The 24638-nt window shown below is 41.6% G+C and overlaps 1 protein-coding gene across 1 annotated transcript in view; it reads right to left on the bottom strand.

The window, feature by feature from the left end:
- The window catches only part of tmem163a (transmembrane protein 163a), a 52194-nt gene extending 29030 nt beyond the window's left edge, over positions 1–23164 (bottom strand). The window contains exons 1-2 of the mRNA XM_063006430.1: positions 22987–23164; positions 14898–15017 (exon numbers count right to left, since the gene is read on the bottom strand). Of these exons, the coding sequence (XP_062862500.1) occupies positions 14898–15017; positions 22987–23107 (241 nt within the window). The 5' untranslated portion in view covers positions 23108–23164. The remainder of the gene's footprint in view (positions 1–14897; positions 15018–22986) is intronic.
- Positions 23165–24638: the final 1474 nt, after the last annotated feature.

Raw genomic sequence — 24638 nt, 5'->3', positions numbered from 1 at the left:
TCTCTGTCTTGTTGCTGCCTGTACCCCAACCCTTGATCACTTCTTTTCACCTGCTAGGTGTGGGGTCTCACTGAGCTCAATATTGAATGCAGGCTAGTCACGAGGCGAGTTCATATGCTGACTAGCCTTGTGCACGGAGAGCCACACCCTGATCAGCATTATTCCCAACTCTGCCCAGGCGCCATCAATCAGCCAGCAGAGGTCGTAATTGCAGCAGTTATGAGGAACCCTGGTCCAGCTTACCACACATCAGCCATTCCATATGCAGGGACCTCATAAGGCCTTTCCCCAAACTGCTGCCACAAAGTTAAAAGCATAACATTTGGTGCCCAGGTGGTGCAGCGGGATAATCCGCTAGCATACCAGCGCTGGCTGTTGAACCCCTGGCAAAAATTAGATACTCGCCCAACTTTTTTACTCTGCAGCAAATAAACAAATCACATAATTCTACAGTAATCAAGCTGGACTATTTGAATAGTGGTTGCCAGATCAGCATTGTAGAATGGATTGCATCTCCTCTGGCCCTTTATCTGACCTGGAACTCAATATCATAATTAGGTATATTGAAAATATTTGTTTGTTTTCTTCAGCCAGACATTATTATATGTTTTATTAGCATGACACCAGACAGATGTTTCAGCATCAGTTCATTAGCTAATGCAGATTCCTAATTCATTACTTAATATCACTTTGATACAACCATCCACATTCCATGATTGCTTCTCACTAGCCATGGCAACCTTTTTTATTTTCTTTTGTTTAGGTTTTCATTTGACTTTTCTAGATGGAAAACTCATTCATTCAATTCATTTAGTTGATTTATTTCAACCCCTCCACTAACACTGACTCCTGTTTCCACCTATTTGTTTTTCATTTGTTTTGAGTGTGTTCGATTTTCAAGGCATATTGCTTTGATTTTTCGATCCTGACACTTCCTTTGTCTCCTTGTATGTTCTCCTTTTTGTATAAAGACACAGTTGGCTGAGAACAACCAACATCTTGTACCACGCCATGTATTTTTTTATGCATTTTCTCCCAATTTAGTGTAGTCAATTTGTCTTCTGCTGCTGGTGGATCCCTGATTGCAGTCGAGGAGGGTATATTGCTGCTCACGCCTCCTCCGACCCATGCGCAGCCCTTAACGGAACCCTTTTTTACCCATGCATTCTGCACAGGCGCCTCTCTACCTGCCAATCAGGGTCCTTACACAGCGTTTGAAGACCCCACCCACATAGTCCGCACAACCCGTCCTGCAGGCACTGCCAATTATGCCCGCTTGATGGCGCCTAGCTGACCGGTGTCAATGGCGAGTTTCGAACTGAGGAGTTCAGAATCTCGGCGCTGGTGTGCTAGCCATTGTTTTATTTTTAATTAGCCACATCCAGCAGATTGTACTGTATGCTCTCAGTTATATATACCTGCAGACTGATTTGCATTTTTGTACCAGTATTTGTTTTAGAAATACAAATTTGGCCACTCAGGTGGCGCAGCGGTTAAACACGCTAACACACCAGAGCTGACATTTCGAACTCATCGGTCTGAAACTCAGCTCTGCCATCTGGCGGGGCTGGGCGGCTACATGAACAACGATTGGCTTGTTGTTCATACAGGGTGAGGAGCTGGAGAGGGACCTCATAACTGATGCAATTACGGCTTCTTCTGGCTGATTGATGGTGTCTGCACAGAGTCGAGGAATAATGTGATCAGGGTGTGGCTCTCCGTACACAAAGCTGATCCGCATATGAACTCGCCTCGTGCAGGTGAAAAAAAAGAGATGCGGTCGGCTACTGCACACGGGTCGGAGCGGCCGTGTGTCAGTCTCGCTCACCTCAATTAGAAGTGGGGATCAGCATCGGTAGATACAAATTTCAAGGTGATTTAAATTTTTGTCCTCGGAACTCTACTTCATCTGAAATTTTTTTTTAATTAAAATCGTTTTTGTAATTAGTTTGAGGTATGATACACAATCCCACAGCTATTAAACAAAATATGTTTAATACGTCATAACCATGATTAAGCCATCCATCGAGAAGTGTGTTGACACCACAGCTTGTGCCGGGGGTTGTACTGTAAATCAAGAAATGTTTGGATTGAGCCGTATGATTTGATTTAAGACCCTTGTCAGTCGAAGCAGCCGAGAGGAAGGTCTGTTTACTACTCCCTCCTTTATATGAGAGGTGTGTAAATGTAAATTGTGTAGTGTCAAATGAAGAATGCTGGTTATAAAATAAATAAATGGAGATGTTCAGTGCTTTTGTTCAGTGATGCAGAGCACAAACAAGGCAAACAGCCTTTAATTAATCAGCCTTAATGAGTGTAGTTAATGCCAACTAGACAAAAACATCTGGAATTGTCACAGACCGGTAACAAGGCCCTGATTAAAAAAAGAACTGCTTGGATGGTTTTCTTTATTAGGGTAAATGTATTATAACAACACAACTACACCTCAGTCATTATGTGTGAAATACAAGGACTGTAATTGTACCCGGATGGGTGCGCCACACTAGATTTTACAACATGTCCTGAATCTAATTAGACTAAGTAAAAGAGAAAAGCCAGCAGGCATTTAGGAGATGCACGGCAACCTGAAAGCAGCAAGAACAACAATTAGGCTGCATTCACATTGACATTCTTGTCGTGTCAGACACTTGCTCATTGAAAAAATTTTGAATCTTAAACTACATATTGGTATACACTGACCAGGCATAACATTATGACCACTGACGGGTGAAGTGAATAACACTGATTATCTCGTCATCATGCCACCTGTTAGTGGGTGGGATATATTAGGCAGCAAGTGAACATTTTATCCTCAAAGTTGATGTGTTAGAAACAGGAAAAATGGGCAATGTAAGGATTTGAGCGAGTTTGACACGGACCAAATTGTGATGGCTAGACGACTGGGTCAGAGCATCTCCAAAACTGCAGCTCTTGTGGGGTGTTCCCAGTCTGCAGTGGTCAGTATCTATCAAAAGTAGTCCAAGGAAGGAACAGTGGTAAACCGGGGACAGGGTCATGGGCGGCCCAGAAGTTGATGCTGGTTCTGATAGAAAGGTGTCAGAATACACAGTGCATCAGTGATAGCTCAGTGGTTAAGGTACTGGACTAGTAAACAGAGGGTCCCGGTTTAAGCCCCGCCACCACCAAGTTGCCACTGTTGGGTCCCTGAGCAAGGCCCTTAACCCTCAATTGCTCATCATGTTCCGCTCATTGTGTAAGTCGCTTTGGATAAAAGCGTCTGCTAAATGCTGAAAATGTAAATGTAAATGTAAATGCATCACAGTTGCAGGGCTGTTTTGGCAGTAAAAGGGGGACCAACACAATATGGTCATAATGTTATGCCTGATCGGTGTACTATAGAAAATAGAAATGAAACTAATGTTTGATTACACATTCCTGACACTTATTGTCTATTGGAAATGAGAACTGTAAATCATGTTAAAGTAAAAGATGCATATTTTTTTTACAATAATTAAAGTATTTTATGCTGTTTCAGATAAACACAGTATGTCTTTCCTTTATATGATAAACACCATGAATGGCAGTGTAAATGCAGCTCTGATGTTTCTCCAGGTTAGCAGTGGTTTTTCTCCTGCTACTCTCCCCAAAATAAAAATTTTGCCTAATCCTTTTCATAATGTGAAGTCATAGACATTGGCCTTAGTTGAGACTAGAAACTAGAATTTTCTCAACTGGATTTTCCTTTGATCTTAGCATGGTAAAAGAAGAAAGTCAAGTCTATAAAGCCCTGACCTTAACCCCACTAAACTCCTTTGGGTCAGCCAGATCTTTTTGTCTTTTAAATAAATACACAAAAATTCCCAAAGGCCCATTTGGAAAGTCTTCTCGTAAGAAAGAAGGTTGTTATGGCAGCAAAGTGGAGCCAACTCTATATGAATGGCCTTGATTTGGAATAGAATGCACTACATACAGTATTTATGATCAGGTTTCCACATCCTTTCGGTGATATAGTTTATTATCACCTTCAGGACTTAAATGCTCAGAGAGCTTGGTGCACAGTCATGATCTGTGAGTATAGTCTGAGTAAAATACTAATGACTAGAAGACAAGTCTGAGAGAAAAGAAAAGCAGTTCAATCCTCCAAGTTTAATTTGTATCTACACAGATCAGGCATAACCTTATGACCACCTTCCTAATATTGTGTTGGTCCCCCTTTTGCTGCCCCATACACAACAAACTGTGATGCACTGTGTATTCTGACACCTTTCTATCAGAATCAGCATTCACTTCTTCAGCAATTTGAGCTACAGTAGCTCGTCTGTTGGCCTTCACTTTCCACGTGCATCAATGAGCTTTGGCCGCCCACGACCCTGTCGCCGGTTTACCACTGTTCCTTCCTTGGACCACTTTTGATAGATACTGACCACTGCAGACCAGGAACACCCCACAAGAACTGCAGTTTTGGAGATGCTCTGATCCAGTCGTCTAGCCATCACAATTTGGCCCTTGTCAAAATTGTTCAAATCCTTATGCCTGCTTCTAACACATCACCTTTGAGGATAAAATGTTCACTTACTGCTTAATATATCCCACCCACTAACAGGTGCCGTGATGAAGAGATAATCAGTGTTATTCACTTCACCCGTCAGTGATCATAATGTTATACCTGGTCAGTGTATATTCTACTCTAACGACCATTTTCATCAGAACATTCAAAATACTTAAATTGGTTCTGGGAGTGGGGTCGAGTTTTAAAGTCATTGAGTTTCAAGGTATTTTTCCCATAAGGATGTATGGGAAACTTGTCAATGCGTTCCATGGTCCTTTGGAACTGCGTATATTTTAGGCTAACAGAAAATAATGTTTTTTTTTGTTTTTTGTTTTTTTTCACTTTTTCCCCCCAATTTTTATCCCTATTCTAGTCGTGTCCAATTACCCTGATTGTGTCCTCTATACTGATTCGACCCTTTGCCGCTGACTGAGGACGCCTCTCAACTGACTTGCGCCCCCTCCGGCGCACAATCAGTACAGACTTGCATTTTTCACCTGCACGAGCCGAGTTCATACACCCCCGAAGGGTCACACCCCCCTCAATGTTATTCCTCAGCCCTGTGCAGGCGCCGTCAGTCAACCAGCAGGGGCCGCAGTTGCACCAGTTATGAGGACCTATGCTCCAACTCTACCCCTAAGCCCGTGAACAACAGCCAAACGTTGTTCATACTGCCGCCCAACCCAGTCGGAAAGGTAGAGCTGAGTTTCGATACGATGTATCTAGAAACCCAACTCTGGTGTGCTAGCGTACTTTACCGCTGCGCCACCTGAGCGGCAATGGGGTTGTTTTTGACACTTAAAATACACTGGAAATAACACAAATATAATATAAAAAAAACACTGAAATACAATGGAAAAACCGTTAAAAATCAATAAAAAATACAATAAAACCTGCACTTTACGGTTACTTCTTTATTGTTTCCTTATGCTTCATAATCGTGGAGAAGCTTGATCTTGGAGTACTGTATTCCTTAGCAAGTTTAGCAAGGGCGCATTCATACAAGAAGCAGAGCCGCTTTATTAGTCTTATATGTGCACTTTGATGACGTTTTACCGCACTGCACTGTAAGGGAAACGCCAGGCTTAAGGCTACAAATTTCTTGATTAAGGCAGGGGTGCCATCAAAGGGAGGGGGCAGGGGGGTTCGCTGGCCCCCAATCCTGGTGCAGGATTGTTGTTGTACTGTAAAATGTTAATTGTACTGTATTAGTCTATGCACATCAGATAATAAGTTAGTAACTAGTCTGTATACTACTACTATATCTGTATATATACAATAGTCTTCCTGAAATTTAGTTATGGCTTTTCGATTTGGTGTGACACCCCAAGATTTTCAGTGGCCCCATCTGGCCAACCCTATGAAAAATTTCTGGGGGCGCCACTGGACAAAGGCCGTCGAGCTTTAAAGATTTCAAGTTTGAGGGACCTCGAATTACAAGGTACCACTGTATAGCAGTCGTTGGGTAGAATTTGTGTAAATATTTAACCCGAGAGGAAAATCTCTCAGAAGATGTTATACTTGTTGCACAAAAAACGTCACTTTCAGTTCAAACAGCAGCCTCTGCATTGTCTTTTCAGTATTAGATCACAATATTGGTCGAGAGAATTCTTCTTCTCTTAATTTCCTAAGGGAGCTGATTTTAGAGCTTGCTCGTTTGTGAAGAAGAGACGAGACCTGTAAGGGGATTTTGCTCCCAGAAGCACTGAAGCTTTGGTGATTGGACATCTGCAGACACCACTGCCTCTTTTATTATGTCAAAGGGGATGCAAGGTCTCGTTTAAACTCAAGCATTCATATTTTGCTTGATGCCAGGAATCTAATCTAGAGCTACTGATTGCCCTGTTGCAGTGCAGCTATGTTATCTGAGCTTTTAAAGCGCCTTGCATGTGGAGGAAACATGACCATGAAACAACCCGACCATGAGCTTGCTGGATGTCTTATTCCGAAACGTCTTATTCCTTATATAGGGCAGCTGTAGCCTAGCGGTTAAGGTACTGGACCAGTAATCACAGAAGGTTGCTGGTTCAAGCCCCACCACTGCCAGGTTGCCACTGTTGGGCCCTTGAGCAAGGCCCTTAACCCTCAACTGCTTAGATTGTATACTGTAAGTCACTTTGGATAAAAGCGTCTGCTAAATGCCAAAAATGTAAATGTAAATGAAACCATGGGGATTTGTATAGAGTTGGTCACTCCCTGTGCAGCTATTAAAGCCTTCACTCTTCTAAGAAGGCTTTTTACAGGATTTTGTATAGTGTCTTTGGGAATTCGTGCCCATTCACTTAAAAGAGGATTTATGAGGTCTGGCTCAAGATCAAGATTCCAACCCATCCTGAAGGTGCTCAGTGGGGTTGACGTCTGTGCAGACCACTAGAGTTTCCATACCAAACAGGACAAACCATGTCTTTATGGACTTTGAACACAGGGGCAGAATCATGCTGGTACAGGAAAGGTCATTTAGCCAAGCTGTTGCCACATACTTGGATGCAAAAATATATATAAAGTGGTATCTTGTAACTCGACGTCCCCTAAACTTGACGCCCTTTGTTGAGAAAGTTGTACCTCTAAACTTGACATTTTACATAAACTAAACGTGTTTGTGACTGCCGTTCTGTTCAGCGCTTGGCTTGAGCGGTGTGGTAAAACGTCATCAAAGTGAGATTATGAGAACGGAATACGGTATTCCAAGATCAAGCATCTCCACGATTAAGAAGCATAAGAAAACAATAAGAACCTACCCCAACGGAAGGAGTTCAAATATCTCGGGGTCTTGTTCACGAGTGATGCAAAGAGGGATCATAAGATGTAGGTTGTAGGTGATCGACTGTAGGTTGGGTGCAGCGTCTGTAGTAATGCGGTCACTTTACCAGACCATTGTGGCGAAGAGAGAGCTGAGCCGCAAATCAAAGCTCTCAATTTACCGGTCGATCTATGTCCCTATCCTCACCTATGATCACGAGCTTTGGGTAATGACCGAAAGAACGAGGTCGCGGATACAATTGGCCGAAATGAGCTTTCTCTGGTGGGTTGCTGGGCATACTCTCCGTGATCGGGTGAGGAGCTCAGCAATACGGGGGGAGCTCGGAGTTGAACCGCTGCTCCTTTGAGTGCACTGTTATATACTGGTGCTGGTCATAAAATTAGAATATCATGAAAAAGTTGATTTATTTCAGTAATTCCATTCAAAAAGTGAAACTTGTATATTATATTCATTCATTACACACAGACTGATATATTTCAAATGTTTATTTCTTTTAATGTTGATGATTATAACTGACAACTACTGAAAATCCCAAAATCAGTATCTCAGAAAATTAGAAAATTGTGACAAGGTACAATATTGAAGACACCTGGTGCCACACTCTAATCAGCTAATTAACTCAAAACACCTGCAAAGGCCTTTAAATGGTCTCTCAGTCTAGTTCTGTAGGCTACACAATCATGGGGAAGGCTGCTGACTTGACAGTTGTCCAAAAGACGACCATTGACACCTTGCACAAGGAGGGCAAGACACAAAAGGTCATTGCTAAAGAGGCTGGCTGTTCACAGAGCTCTGTGTCCAAGCACATTAATAGAGAGGCGAAGGGAAGGAAAAGATGTGGTAGAAAAAAGTGTACAAGCAATAGGGATAACCGCAGGATTGTGAAACAAAACCCATTCAAAAATGTGGGGGAGATTCACAAAGAGTGGACTGCAGCTGGAGTCAGTGCTTCAAGAACCACCACGCACAGACGTATGCAAGACATGGGTTTCAGCTGTCGCATTCCTTGTGTCAAGCCACTCTTGAACAAGAGACAGCGTCAGAAGCGTCTCACCTGGGCTAAAGACAAAAAGGACTGCTGAGTGGTCCAAAGTTATGTTCTCTGATGAAAGTACATTTTGCATTAGCTTTGGAAATTAAGGTCCCAGAGTCTGGAGGAAGAGATGAGAGGCACAGAATCCACGTTGCTTGAGGTCCAGTGTAAAGTTTCCACAGTCAGTGATGGTTTGGAGTGCCATGTCATCTGTGGTGTTGGTCCACTGTGTTTTCTGAGGTCCAAGGTCAATGCAGCCGTCTACCAGGAAGTTTTAGAGCACTTCATGCTTCCTGCTGCTGACCAACTTTATGGAGATGCAGATTTCATTTTCCAACAGGACTTGGCACCTGCACACAGTGCCAAAGCTACCAGTACCTGGTTTAAGGACCATGGTATCCCTGTTCTTAATTGGCCAGCAAACTCGCCTGACCTTAACCCCATAAAAAATCTATGGGGTATTGTGAAGAGGAAGATGCGATACGCCAGACCCAACAATTCAGAAGAGCTGAAGGCCACTATCTGAGCAACCTGGGCTTCATAACACCTGAGCAGTGCCACAGACTGATGGACTCCATGCCACGCCGCATTGCTGCAGTAATCCAGGCAAAAGGAGCCCCAACTAAGTATTGAGTGCTGTACATGCTCATACTTTTCATGTTCATACTTTTCAGTTGGCCAACATTTCTAAAAATCCTTTTTTTGTATTGGTCTTAAGTAATATTCTAATTTTCTGAGATACTGAATTTGGGGTTTTCATTAGTTGTCAGTTATAATCATCAACATTAAAAGAAATAAACATTTGAAATATATCAGTCTGTGTGTAATGAATGAATATAATATACAAGTTTCACTTTTTGAATGGAATTACTGAAATAAATCAACTTTTTCATGATATTCCAACTTTATGACCAGCACCAGTATATAAAATATAAAATATATAATATACTGTATATTTTATATTATATTTGAGTTATTTTCAGTGTATAAGTGTCAGAAACAACCCCAGTATTTTACATTAGCCTAAAATATATGCAGGTTCACAAAACCTGGAACGCATAAGCAGGTTTCCCATACGTCCTTACGGGAAAAAATACCTTGAAACTCAACGCCACTCCCAGAACCAAATTATGTCGAATTTCAAGGTACCACTGTAATAGGTTAGCAATGAACGGCTAAAGAGTCCTAAACTCTATTATTAAGAGGGGTGACTTAAGCAGATTTAGGCTGTGTGCAAGCAATTGAAAAACATCTTCTCAGCCGAGTTCCTTACTAGTTTCCTCATGTGGCCTAAGAATGTCTGTGTGTGTGTGTGTGTGTGTGTGTGTGTGTGTGTGTGTGTGTGTGTGTGTGAGTAGTGTCTCTCTGATCATGTGATTGTTCCTATTACTTTCCCCCATGACTTTACAAAAAGTCAGGAATACAAACACTAGTGAAAAGAGAACAAAGCCCTGTGTTCAAGGTCTTGAGACTGGCAGAGACGGTGATGAGTCACAAGCCCCCACCATCTGCCCTTGTGACGTTAAGAGCTTTGGGTGGCAAAGGTGTGTGACAAATGCACACAGATATGCTTACTGTTTGCTGACCTTTACATCCTAATTCCATATGGATATGAGGGTACATATGTTTAAACCTCCTAATATTTCTCGAATTTAGGTTGTTTAGACACACACATTGCTAACGTGTATAAAATAAGTAATATACAGTACTACAAATAATATATTTTCAAGTTTTTGCCAACACTTTTAGGAAGGTCCTTTCCTGTTTTATTCCAGACTGTGCCCTTGTATACAAAGTAAGGTCCACAAAGACATGGATTCATCAGTTTAGTATGATGGAACTCAACTGACGCTTCTTTGGTGAGCCCTTCAGTTAGCCTAAGTTTGGTATAAATTAGTGTTAGCCACATTTTTATGCCCATTGTATCCATTCAAAGTTAAATGGCCAACTTCTCACTGTGCATACAAACCTAATTTCCGGAAAAGTTGGGGCATTTATTTTGTATCTTTTTGTCCTTGTTAACAGAGTTCCCTTAACTCATTACTATACTAGATCCTTTCTACTATCTTTCCATCCATCCATCCACCCATTCATCTGTCTATCTGTCTGTCTGTCCGTCCGTCCGTCCGTCTGTCCGTCCATCTATCTATATATATACAGTGTATCACAAAAGTGAGTACACCCCTCACATTTCTGCAGATATTTAAGTATATCTTTTCATGGGACAACACTGACAAAATGACACTTTGACACAATGAAAAGTAGTCTGTGTGCAGCTTATATAAGAGTGTAAATTTATTCTTTTCTCAAAATAACTCAATATACAGCCATTAATGTCTAAACCACCGGCAACAAAAGTGAGTACACCCCTAAGAGACTACACCCCTAAATGTCCAAATTGAGCACTGCTTGTCATTTTCCCTCCAAAATGTCATGTGATTTGTTAGTGTTACTAGGTCTCAGGTGTGCATAGGGAGCAGGTGTGTTCAATTTAGTAGTACAGCTCTCACACTCTCTCATACTGGTCACTGAAAGTTCCAACATGGCACCTCATGGCAAAGAACTCTCTGAGGATCTTAAAAGACGAATTGTTGCGCTACATGAAGATGGCCAAGGCTACAAGAAGATTGCCAACACCCTGAAACTGAGCTGCAGCACAGTGGCCAAGATCATCCAGCGTTTTAAAAGAGCAGGGTCCACTCAGAACAGACCTCGTGTTGGTCGTCCAAAGAAGCTGAGTGCACGTGCTCAGCGTCACATCCAACTGCTGTCTTTGAAAGATAGGCGCAGGAGTGCTGTCAGCATTGCTGCAGAGATTGAAAAGGTGGGGGGTCAGCCTGTCAGTGCTCAGACCATACGCCGCACACTACATCAAATTGGTCTGCATGGCTGTCACCCCAGAAGGAAGCCTCTTCTGAAGTCTCTACACAAGAAAGCCCGCAAACAGTTTGCTGAAGACGTCAACAAAGGACATGGATTACTGGAACCATGTCCTATGGTCTGATGAGACCAAGATTAATTTGTTTGGTTCAGATGGTCTCAAGCATGTGTGGCAGCAATCAGGTGAGGAGTACAAAGATAAGTGTGTCATGCCTACAGTCAAGCATGGTGATGGGAATGCCATGGTCTGGGGCTGCATGAGTGCAGCAGGTGTTGGGGAGTTACATTTCATTGAGGGACACATGAACTCCAATATGTACTGTGAAATACTGAAGCAGAGCATGATCCCCTCCCTCCGGAAACTGGGTCGCAGGGCAGTGTTCCAGCATGATAATGACCCCAAACACACCTCTAAGACGACCACTGCTTTATTGAAGAGGCTGAGGGTAAAGGTGATGGACTGGCCAAGCATGTCTCCAGACCTAAACCCAATAGAACATCTTTGGGGCATCCTCAAGTGGAAGGTGGAGGAGCGCAAAGTCTCGAATATCCGCCAGCTCCGTGATGTCGTCATGGAGGAGTGGAAAAGCATTCCAGTGGCAACCTGTGAAGCTCTGGTAAACTCCATGCCCAGGAGAGTTAAGGCAGTTCTGGGAAATAATGGTGGCCACACAAAATATTGACACTTCAGGAACTTTCACTAAGGGGTGTACTCACTTTTGTTGCCGGTGGTTTAGACATTAATGGCTGTATATTGAGTTATTTTGAGGGAAGAATAAATTTACACTGTTATATAAGCTGCACACAGACTACTTTTCATTGTGTCAAAGTGTCATTTTGTCAGTGTTGTCCCATGAAAAGATATACTTAAATATCTGCAGAAATGTAAGGGGTGTACTCACTTTTGTGATACACTGTATATATATATATATATATATATATATATATATCTGTCTATCTATCTATCTCATCTATATATATACTGTATATATACGTATATATATATATATAAATATATCCATCTATCTATCTATCTATCTATCTATCTATCTATCTATCTATCTATCTATCTATCTATCTATCTATCTATCTATCTATCTATCTATCTATCTATCTATCTATCTATCTATCTATCTATCTATCTAATCCATCCATCCATCCATCCATCCATCCATCCATCCATCCATCCACCCATCAAGGACCTGGACCTCTCCGGCTCCACCTGGGAATCTAACCCAGGACCTTCTTGTTGTGAGGTGACAGTGCCACTCACCGAGCCACCGAGCCGCCCAAACTGTGTAACTTAAACAATCTATTATATTCACATTTATTTTGCCCTGCAGGCATCAACTTGTTAATTTGACTCAAAAAAAAAAACAAGTTGCTCAAAACATTAAAAGTTATTTTATAAAGATTCAATAGAATTAACAAATCATAGATTCTTGTTTTTATTGCATTGTACAAATGTTTCCAACAGTCACTGTGATGAATGCTAAAATCTAGCTATCACTTGTTTCTGGTTATGTTGATTCTAAATTTAGCGGCATATATGGCACTGCTTCCAAAACTCGTCATACAGAAAAACAACAGCTCTGAATTGCAGATCGCATATCAATGGACAAAACACAACAGACAAGACATCTAATCCCTTCTGGAAACACGCAAGCTCCCGAAAATCTTCCTTGTTTGTGTGTGATGGCAAACTGGGTCAGCAGTAAAGGCTTCTTGCCTCTACTCTTCTGGGAAGGCTTTCCACAGGATTTTGGAGTGCATTTGTGAGAATGTGTGCCTATTCAATCAAAACTGCAATTATGAGGTCAGGACAAAACAGTCGACAATCCAATTCATTCCAAAGGTGTTTAATGGGGTTGAGGATAGGGCTTTGTGCACTCCTCCTCACCAAACTCTTCATTTTAATCCTAATCGGGGGGTGCTGGAGTCTATCCCAGATCTCAATGGGCGCAAGGCACACAGAAACCCCCTGGACAGGACGCCAGTCCATCGCAGGGCAAACACACACAAACAAATTCACACCTTAACACACATATACACACCAATTTTGTATATATATATATAGTGATCAGCCATAACATTAAAACCACCTCCTTGTTTCTACACTGTCCATTTCATCAGCTCCACTTACCATATACAAGCACTTTCTACAATTACTGACTGTAGTCCATCTGTTTCTCTGCATGCTTTGTTAGCCTCCTTTCATGCTGTTCTTCAATCTTCAATGGTCGGGACTCTCCCAGTACCGCTACAAAGCAGGTATTATTGGGGTGGTGGGTCATTCTAAGCACTGCAGTGACACTGACATGGTGGTTGTTTTTAAACACCTCACTGTCATTGCTGGACTGAATAGTCCACCAACCAAAAATATATCCAGCCAACAGCGCCCCGTGGGCAGTGTCCTGTGACCACTGATGAAGGTCTAGAAGACGACCAACTCAAAAAGCAGCAATAGATTAACGATCATCTCTGACTTTACATCTACAAGATGGACCAAAGGTAGGAGTGTCTAACAGAGTGGACAGTGAGTGGAGACTATTTAAAAGCTCCAGCAGCACTGCTGTGTCTGATCCACTCATACCAGCACAACACACACTAACACGCCACCACCATGTCATTGTCACTGCAGTGCTGAGAATGATCCACCACCTAAATAATACCTGCTCTGTAGTGGTCCTGGGAGAGTCCTGACCATTGAAGAGCAGGGTGAAAGCAGGCTAAAACAGTATGTAGAGAAATAGATGGATTTCAGTCAGTAGTTGTGGTATATATGGTAAGTGGAGCTGATAAAATGGACAGTGAGTGTTGAAACAAGGAGGTGGTTTTAATGTTATGGCTGATCAGTGTATATATATTAGGGCTGTCGAAGTTAACGCGATAATAACGCATTAACGCAATCTCAATTTAACGCGATTAAGATAAATAGTGCCATTAACGCAAATTCTAGTTCATGTTGAGACTTGACTGGTAAAACAAACGTTTTAATGTCGGACATGTCACCGTTTTTCATTTGCGGTTTGTTAACATAATGTAAAAGAGCGTCGTAGCATCTGCACTTGCATAATAAAGAAATAAATACACGCTATATTCACAAGTTGTCGGGAGCAGAACACTTTATTAACTTAATCTGTTACGGTAAAGAATACCGGACAGCTGAGTCAAGCACGTTGTCCATGAACTATGGAAGCCCCAAAGGGTCAAAACACACTCACTTCGTGTAGAAACGTCCATCAAACCATTGGATAGTATTACTGCCTAGTATGTGAGTGAATAAAACTCCCTTACAGTTTTCTCTCGTCCCAGCAGTTTTTAACATAAGTACATTTAGCATAAAATGTGTTCACCATTTTAATTGTAACATTTCACTTAAAAATCCTTGTTTTCTATAACATTTAATCGCGATTAACTATATGAAATTCTGAGATTAATCGCGATTAAAAATTTTAATCGTTTGACAGCCCTAATATATATATATATATATATATATATATATATATACAGTATATATATATACAGTATATATATATATATATATATATATATATATATATATATATATATATATATATATATATATATATAATATATATAAAATACATATTTTGAATTTAATGGGCATGTTACGCATGTGTTGCCCACACCAAAATAAAACCCCTGGATCAAAAATAAACATAATAAAGAAATCACAATATTGAACTTACTGAATGCTGCCACGGCCAGGATGAGTGTCACCACGATGGAGATCCATGACACCCACAATGCCTTCTTTCTGTAACTCTGAGCTTCATGGGGTTTCAAACGCATGCTGCTCTCCAACAGACCTGGCAGAGGGGTAACAGAAACGTTACATTTCTAAATACTGATCAACCAACAGGGCTGATTTGCAATCCAGAGGTCCATAATGGGGCCCAAGACACTGCCAAGTATGCCAAAAAACCCAAAAGGAAAAGATTAGATAAAAAAATCAGTGACACCATATGGTTGCGTACCGGATGTGAGGCTTGCTTATTTTAATGTGCTCCACTTGGAACATACAGCCTGAGAAATGATAATTACTTACAGCAAAAACAACCACCCAGGTGGATCGGAGAATGTTCCATCTGCTAAGCAAAGTCCGAGTCAGTCCGTCACACAGAGATGCTGTCTGCAAATGCAAGCTCCATCTGTAAGCTTTTAAATGCCAATTTCACAACATGCTGCTCTCAATGATGCCCTAAATGCCAAACAATCCACCGTTTTCCATCCAGACTTTACTGAAGGGACACGATCCAGCACAATGCAAGATAATGAAGCCACTGCAAAGAAATGACCATTGTCCACTGTCTATGCTAAACCTATTCTTTGTTCGAGGAGCAGACTTCTCAGCGAACGTTGCTCTGGCCGGATGTTTCTGCCTTAACTTTAAGCATGTAGTGGTCACATGCCTAAGGGGCAGGGTGATAGCAATAACTGAGAGTGAGTAAATTCAGGAATGTCGACCACCCTCTACACTCATTAAATGCCAATCTCACATGATCTTACTCTCAGGAAACAGTGGAACATACTCATTTTGGATTATTTGCTAGGGATTGTGGCCTAAAAACATATACACCGACTAGGCATAACATTATGACCACTGACAAGTGAGGTGAATAACACTGATTATCTCTTTATCACGGCACCTGTTAGTCAGTGGGATATATTAAGCAGCAAGTGAACATTTTATCCTCAAAGTTGATGTTAGAAGCAGAAAAAATTTGAGCGAGTTTGACAAGGGCCAAATTGCGATGGCTAGACGACTGGGTCAGAGCATCTCCAAAACTGCATCTTTAAAAACTCCATCAGCATTGCTGTGTCTGATCCACTCATACCAGCACAACACACACTAACACACCACCACCATGTCAGTGTCACTGCAGTGCTGCAGTCCCCCTCAGTGCTTAATCTTACAAATACCTTTTAGACTGAATGGACACAAATTCTTACAGACATCATTCAAAGTCCCATGAAGGCTACAAGGAGGGGGTGTATTCTGTATTAATGACCATGCTTTTGGATGTCCAACAACACTCGTCAGGTTTCACATACTCTTGGTCATATAGGGTATATCCCTAACATATTTATTTTTGGAAATTAGCAGCTAATGTACTATGTTAGCATGTCAGCATTGCTATGCGGCCACAGTTTGGTATAAACCTTTGCCACAAATGAAAAATGAATAAATTACTTAAAGCCACAAATTGATTGCTTGGGGAGATTTTAGATGCCACTGAGCAACATCATGGAACAGAGCTTATGGTCAGGAATACTAATGCCTGCTGTCGGAGATGATGTGTTGGTCACTTGGGGTGGCGATGTGGAATTTAGATCCCCATGTGAATATCTAAGTGCATTCAGGTCCACGTACACTAGCTTCTTTTGATACACCACTGCAGATTTAGGATGAGTCCAGTAGTTCTGGTAAGCTTTGGTAATTGGGTGGCACTTAATCTATAGCTGAAGTCAAATACACCGATCACTCATAACATTAAAACCACCTCCTTGTTTCTACACTCACTGTCCAATTTATCAGCTCTACTTACCATATAGAAGCACTTTGTAGTTCTACAATTACTGACTGTAGTCCATCTGTTTCTCTGCATGCTTTGTTGGATCATTTACAGCACTGCAGTTACACTGACATGGTGGCTGTGTGTTAGTGTGTGTTGTGCTGGTAAGAGTGGATCAGACACAGCAGCGCTGCTGGAGTTTTTAAACACCTCACTGTCACTGCTGGACTGAGAATAGTCCACCAACCAAAAATATATCCAGCCAACAGCACCCCGTAGGCAGCGTCCTGTGACCACTGATGAAGATCTCAAAGATGACCAACTCAAACAGCAGCAATAGATGAGCGATCGTCTCTGACCTTACTTCTACAAGGTGGACCAACTAGGCAGAAGTGTCTAATAGAGTGGACAGTGAGTGGACACGGTATTTAAAAACTCCAGCAGCGCTGCTGTGTCTGATCCACTCATACCAGCACAACACACACTAACACACCACCACCATGTCAATGTCACTGCAGTGCTGAGAATGATCCACCACCTAAATAATACCTGCTCTGTTGTGGTCCTGTGGGGGTCCTGATCGTTGAAGAACAGGATGAAAGCAGGCTAAAAAAAGTATGCAGAGAAACAGATGGACTACAGTCAGTAATTGTAGAACTACAAAGTGCTTATATATGGTAAGAGGAGCTGTGTGTAGAAACAAGGAGGTGGTTTTAATGTTATGGCTGATCAGTGTATGTGAACATCGATGCTTTGCAACACCCATTCCTACAGGTAAACAATATGCTTTGAGCTTGTGAGAATAGTTTGGGAAAGGTCCTTTCTTGTTTTAGCATAACTGTGCCCTCCATAAAGACATTGATGAATGAGTTTGATGTAAACACACTATCTTTGGGATGAATTGGAATGTCAGTTACAAGCCATGCCTTCTTCTCCAACGTCAGTGCCTGCCTGACCTCACAAATGCTCTTTAGACTTAATAGGCACATATTCCACCAGACACATTTTTAAATGTTGTGTAAATCTTTCCTATAAGACGTGAGTGTAACTCCATAGCATTGCCAATGGTCTAGGAATGGATGTATAACAAGCTCCTGATCAAGTGTCCACATACTTTTGGCCCTTAAATGTGTAGGTAAACTTGACTTCACCTGCATACTGACAGGAAGGGTGATTTGAAGATGGATCTGAGAATACCACCAGTTCCCACTGGTGAATATTTAGTATTCTTATATTCGGTAGCTCTTTAGAGATCTCAGTCTGCTGCAGTCTTATATGCAAATGATCTACAGTTTTTAATGCCAGAATCCCTGCTATGCTCTGCTTTCTTCTTGCTTATAATTTCAAGGCCGTCTTAGACTGACCCGAGTTTCTACAGATCCATGATAACGAGGCACCAGTCTTATTAAAACATTAGATAAATAAAACACTATGTGGTTAAACTCATGTGGACATACACTGCCTGGCCAAAAAAAAGGTCACCACCTGGATTTAACTAAGCAAATAGGTAAGCATCCCATTGGATAATTACTGCATGGGTGATTATGTTTCAGCTGGCAACATGTTATTTAACCCTAACTGATGCTGTGAGTAGCTTCTAATTTGTTAAACAACCATGTCGAAAGACACATCCTGTGGTCGTGGAAAAGATGTTAATCTGTTTCAGAAGGGTCAAATAATTGGCATGCATCCAGCAGAGAAAACATCTAAGGAGATTGCTGAAACTACTAAAATCGAGTTAAGAACTGTCCAACGCATTATTAAAAAGTGAAAGGACAGTGGGGAAACATCATCTTCGAGGAAGGAATGTGGTCGGCGATCACTTAAACATTTGGTGAAATTAAATGGTAGAAAAACAACAGTAGAACTCAGGGATATGTTTAATAGTGAAAGTAAGAGCATTTTCACACACACAATGTGAAGGGAACTCAAGGGATTGGGACTAAACAGCTGTGTAGCCTTAAGAAAACCACTTGTCAGTGAGGCTAACCGACAAAAACGGCTTCAATTTGCTGGGGAACGTAAAGATTGGACTCTGGAGCAATGGAAGAAGGTCATCTGGTCTGATGAGTCCAGATTTACCCTGTTCCCCATGATGGGCGCATCAGGGTAAGAAGAGAGGCGGCTGAAGTGATGCACCCATCATGCCTAGTGCCTACCGTACAAGCCTGTGAGCGCAGTCCTATGACTGGGGTTGCTGCAGTTGGTCAGGTCTAGGTTCAGCAACGTTATGTGCCCAAAGAATGAGGTCAGCTGACTACCTGAATATACTGAACGACCAGGTTATTCCATCAATGGATTTTTTCTTCCCTGATGACACGGGCATATTCCAAGATGACAATGCCAGGATTCATCGGGTTCAAATTGTGAAAGAGTGGTTCAGGGAGCATGAGACATCATTTTCACACACAGAGTCCAGACCTGAACCCCATTGAGAATCTTTGGGATGTGCTGGAGAAGACTTTGTGCGGTGGTCCAAATCTCCCATCATCAATACAAGATCTTGGGGAAAAATTAATGCAACTCTGGACAGAAATAAATGTTGTGACATTGCAGAAGCTTGTGGAAATGATGCCACAGCGAATGTGTGCTGTAATCAAAGCTAAAGGCGGTCCAACTAAATATTAAAGTGTGTGACCTTTTTATTGGCCAGGCGGTGTATTTGAATGTTTCAGCCACACTTATTTCCAAAAGATATATTACGTTTGGTATATCAAACAAATCATATGCTTTCTATTTTGTGGCAACAGTTTAGGGAAGGCCTTTTACTGTTTTAGCATGACTGTACCCATACGGGTTTGGTCTGGAACTCTAGTGGCTTACACAAAACCATGACCTCAATCTAACAGAACATTTCTTTTTTTTCTATTTTATTTATGCATTTTCTCCCATTTTCCTCCTAATTTAGCATAGTGAATTTGTCTTCTGCTGCTGGGGGATCCCTGATTGCAGTCAAGGTGGGTATATTGCTGCTCACGCCTCCTCCGACCCGTGTGCAGGAACCCTTTTTCCCCTATGCATTCTGCACAGGCGCCTCTCTATCTGCTAATCAGGGTCCTTACACAGCGTTTAAAGACCCCACCCACATAGTCCGGTCAACCCGCCCTAGCAGAAACCCGTGTCTGCTGCAGGCACTGCCAATTATGCTCGCTAGATGGAGTCCAGCCGACCGGTGTAAACAACTCTGAAATGAGCTGAACATCGACTGCCTGACTTTACATAGACTCTTTTTACTCAGTGGTCATAAAGTCTAACACGAAGTGACCACAAGTCTTCCAGAACGGTGAAAGCTGTACTAGCTACTGTGTACAGGTGTTTACATTGGGATGTCAGGTGCTGGAATACCTGAAAAGATACGACCACATACAGGATAAGTATATAAGACTTGGAAATCTGGCCAATGCGCTGCAATTGATAATAGTCCTGCCTTGCACCCAGTGTTGCCTGTGGTAACCTGACTCACTGTAATCCTGTCCAGGATAAAGGGGTAGATGAAATGAAATTAAATATAAATGAAATTTGGCTGGTTTAATGACAAAAAATGGCTACAAATAATGGTCCTGTAGTTCAACTTATTTGATTCATAGCAAAGGTATGCCAAGGTGTCCAAGCTTTCTAACAATACGTAAAGGTTATGTACATCTTCAATCTGTGGAAAGCTTTCTGTGTGATGCTGGTGCCCAAGATGCAACCCAGGGAGCAAACCACTTTAAATTGATGGCCTTAATCTCACATCTAATGAAGACTATGGATAAGATAGAGAGCCCAAAGCTAGACCCCTTGCAGTTTATCTACCAAATCGTCACTGGTGTAGAGGATGCAGTGATCCACCTGCTGGACAGATTCCTCTCTTACCTTGAGAACCCTGGGAGCACTGTGAGGGTCATGTTCTTTGATTCTCTAATGCCTTCAACATGTTACAGCAGTCACTGCTCAAGGCGAAGCTGGAGGAAGCAGGAATTGATTGCCACCTCACTCACTACATGGTATATGTGAGGCTTCAGGACTGTATATCTGATGTAGTGGTCTGCAGTACAGGGGCCCCACAGAGGACAGTGCTCTTTCCTTTCCTTTACTTCCTATACACATCAGACTTCAGACATAACACATAACTGCTACCTCCAAAAGATCTCTTATCTTATCTCTTACACCGATCAGCCATAACATTAAAACCACCCCTTCGTTTCTACACTCACTGTCTATTTTATCAGCTTCACTTACCACATAGAAGCACTTTGTAGTTCTACAATTACTGACTGTAGTCCATCTGTTTATCTACATGCTTTGTTAGCTCCCTTTTATGCTGTTCTTCAATGGTCAGGACTCTCCCAGGACCACTACAGAGTAGGTATTATTTGGGTGGTGGGTCATTCTCAGCACTGCAGTGACACTGACATGGTGGTGGTGTGTTAGTGTGTGTTGTGCTGGTATGTGTGGATCAGACACAGCAATGCTGATGAATGCGGAGTTTTTAAACACCTCACTGTCACTGCTGGACTGAGAATAGTCCACCAACCAAAAATATCCAGCCAACATCGCCCCGTGGGCAGCGTCCTGTGACCACTGATGAAGGTCTAGAAGATGACCAACTCAAACAGCAGCAATAGATGAGCGCTCATCTCTGACTTTACATCTACAAGGTGGACCAACTAGGTAGGAGCGTCTAATACAGTGGACAGTGAGTGGACACGGTATTTAAAAACTCCAGCAGCCACTCATACCAGCACAACACATACTAACACACCACCACCATGTCAGTGTCACTGCAGTGCTGAGAATGATCCACCATCTAAATAATACCTGCTCTGTAGTGGTCCTGTGGGGGTCCTGACCATTGAAGAACAGCATAAAAGGGGGCTAACAAAGTATGCAGAGAAACAGATGGACTACAGTCAGTAATTGTAGAACTACAAAGTGCTTCTATATGGTAAGTGGAGCTGATAAAATGGAAAGTGAGTGTAGAAACAAGGAGGTGTTCATAATGTTATGCCTGATTGGTGTATATTTCTAGACCAATCAGACACAAAGCTATCAAGACACTGGATATTGATCAGAAGGTTGCTGGTTCAAGTCCAACTCTTGCTAAGTTACCACTGTTGGGTCCCTATGCAAGACCTTTATCCCTGAACGACTTGCACTGTGCTCGATCACAATTGTAAGTAATTTTGGATAAAAGCATCTGCTAAATGACATAAATGTAAACGTACACACACAAGCTCTACAACATCATCTAATATGTGTTGAGACAAGCATCTGTTGAGGTTGTTAGAATGCATAATATTAAGCAATTGTATTTCATTTTATTATATTACATTTTATTAAAAAAAAGACCCATAATGGATTAGGGTGGCATATTGGGTGTATTTTGGCATATTAATTGTGTTTTTTTTTTTTTTTTGGATTTTAACGTCATGTTTTACACTCTGTGGTTACATTCATGACAGAAACGGTAGTTACTCATTACACAAGGTTCATCAATTCTCAAGGTTATATCGAACACAGTCATGGCCAATTTTGTATCTCCAATTCACCGCACTTGCATGTCTTTGGACTGTGGGAGGAGACTGGAACACCCCGGGGGGAAACCCACGCAGACACGGGGAGAACATGCAAACTCCACACAGAAAGGACCCGGACCGCCCCACCTGGGGATCGATCGAACCCAGGACCTTCTTGCTGTGAGGCGACAGTGCTACCCACTGTGCCACCCTATTAATTGTGTTACATGATTTTTGGACAGATGGGGTGCAATCAATTGGAATTACTTGAGATGAGCATAAAAAACCCTATCAATAAAAGAATGAAAACCCCTGATTTTAGCAGGTTTCTTATGAAACAGTTTAAGAACACATCTGCTTCAAATTTTCACTACTAAATGTGCATTTTTTTAATTAAGAAAATTCCCTTGTTTATTTATTTATTTATTTTACTTTTCATAATTTTAATGCAATATTATTTTCCTGCCATTGTAGGCATCTTCTTGAACATTTTATAATACAAATTACTTTGAATAATTGTTATTTATTATAATAAAATAGAAATCTTTAGGAATTAGGATAAAATATTTAAATTACATGAGGAATTTAAGGGGTTAATGTTGTTAAAATTTAATTCGCACCTAAATCAATGTTCTTTTTGTATATTATGCTTATAGTTGATGGAATGTTAGAAAGGCTGAGTGATTCACATTTGGTTTATTGACTTTAAAGTAATTATTTCTAAAAAATAAACGCTAAATGAACACAATACAGCCTGTGTTTACCTTGTCCCTCCACCGTGTCTGTGATGTTCATCTCCCGGTCTCCATCAGTCCCGTTCCCCGCAGCCGGGTCGACCACTGTCGGTTCCGGTACGGGACACCCAGCCGAGACATCGGTCATCATTCAGCGTGGAAATAAAAGCCTTACAGGTGTCGGACAGACGCCATGTAAACACATCCGATACAAATCTGCCCCGCAATCCGATCTAACCCAATATCACTGGCACGATCTCGCACGTATCACGCCCATCTGCCGGTATCAGTCCAGAGTGGCGCACTGATCTGATCGGCTGAGTCCAGTCTGCCCCCGTCTGGTCCGATATCACACCGATCCGGGAGAAGATCAGCTCGTCTCATCGCCTACAGTGGGTGTGTTTTCTTTCATGTGTTCACTCACAGAGTCCCACAGTGTTCCTCTATCAGCACCAAGTCTTGAATGTTATGTATATAGCAACTGATACAAATTCCACTATATGGCCAAAAGTTTGTGGATGAGTGAATCAGACACAGCACTGCTGCTGGAGTTTTTAAATACTGTGTCCACTCACTGTCCACTCTATTAGACACTCCTACCTAGTTGGTCCACCTTGTAGATGTAAAGCCAGAGACGATCGCTCATCTATTGCTGCTGTTTGAGTCGGTCATCTTCTTGACCTTCATCAGAGGTCACAGGATGCTGCCCACGGGGTGCTGTTGGCTGCATATTTTTGGTTGGTGGACTATTCTCAGTCCAGCAGTGACAGTGAGATGTTTAAAAACTCCCATCAGCATTGCTGTGTCTGATCCACTCATACCAGCACAACACACACTAACACACCACCACCATGTCAGTGTCACTGCAGTGCTGAGAATGATCCACCACCTAAATAATACCTACTCTGTAGTGGACCTGGGAGAGTCCTGACCATTAAAGAACATCATAAAAGGGCTAACAAAGCATGCAGAGAAACAGATGGACTACACTCAGTAATTGTAGAACTACAAAGTGCTTCTATATGGTCAGTGGAGCTGATAAAATGGACAGTGAGGGTAGAAACAAGGAGGGGGTTTTATTATATATATATTACACGCTTTGGTTAAATTCATAAGAGAACCAGTAGTTACTGGTTACACAAGATTCATCAGTTCAGGTTTAATGTCAAAACACAGTCATGGACAATTTTGTATCTCTAATTTAACTCACTTGCATGTCTTTGGACTGTGTGTGTTTGACATTAACTTGTGAACTGATGAATCTTGTGTAACCTGTAACTACCATTTTTGTCATGAATGTAAAAAAAAAAGTGTAAAACATGACGTTTTAATCCCAAATAACAAACTTAATTATGAATTTAAAATGTAGATTTCAGAATCATAGATTACATAGTGTAGATGTTTGTATACAAACAAATCTACATTTACATTACACCCATTTCAAGAACAGTTGATTCCACACAGTGGCCAAGTTTAGATAAGTACCCTTTTTTGCACGTATGTAAAAATAATGTATATGTTATTGTATGTATTTTTACATTAATTCAAGACAGGTCCCTTTTTGGCTGTACATGTCCCTGATTGTGGATGATCAATGTCAGGTAAATAAATCCAAATCAGATCATTGTCTAAAAGCAATAACTGTAACGTCAGCGTATACTCATGCCTTTAACCACTGGATG

The sequence above is a fragment of the Trichomycterus rosablanca genome, chromosome 12 (assembly GCF_030014385.1).
Source record: "Trichomycterus rosablanca isolate fTriRos1 chromosome 12, fTriRos1.hap1, whole genome shotgun sequence".
In the NCBI taxonomy this organism is placed as follows: domain Eukaryota; kingdom Metazoa; phylum Chordata; class Actinopteri; order Siluriformes; family Trichomycteridae; genus Trichomycterus; species Trichomycterus rosablanca.
The sequence above is the reverse complement of the archived record's forward strand: the minus strand, read 5'-3'. Positions and strand labels throughout refer to the sequence as shown.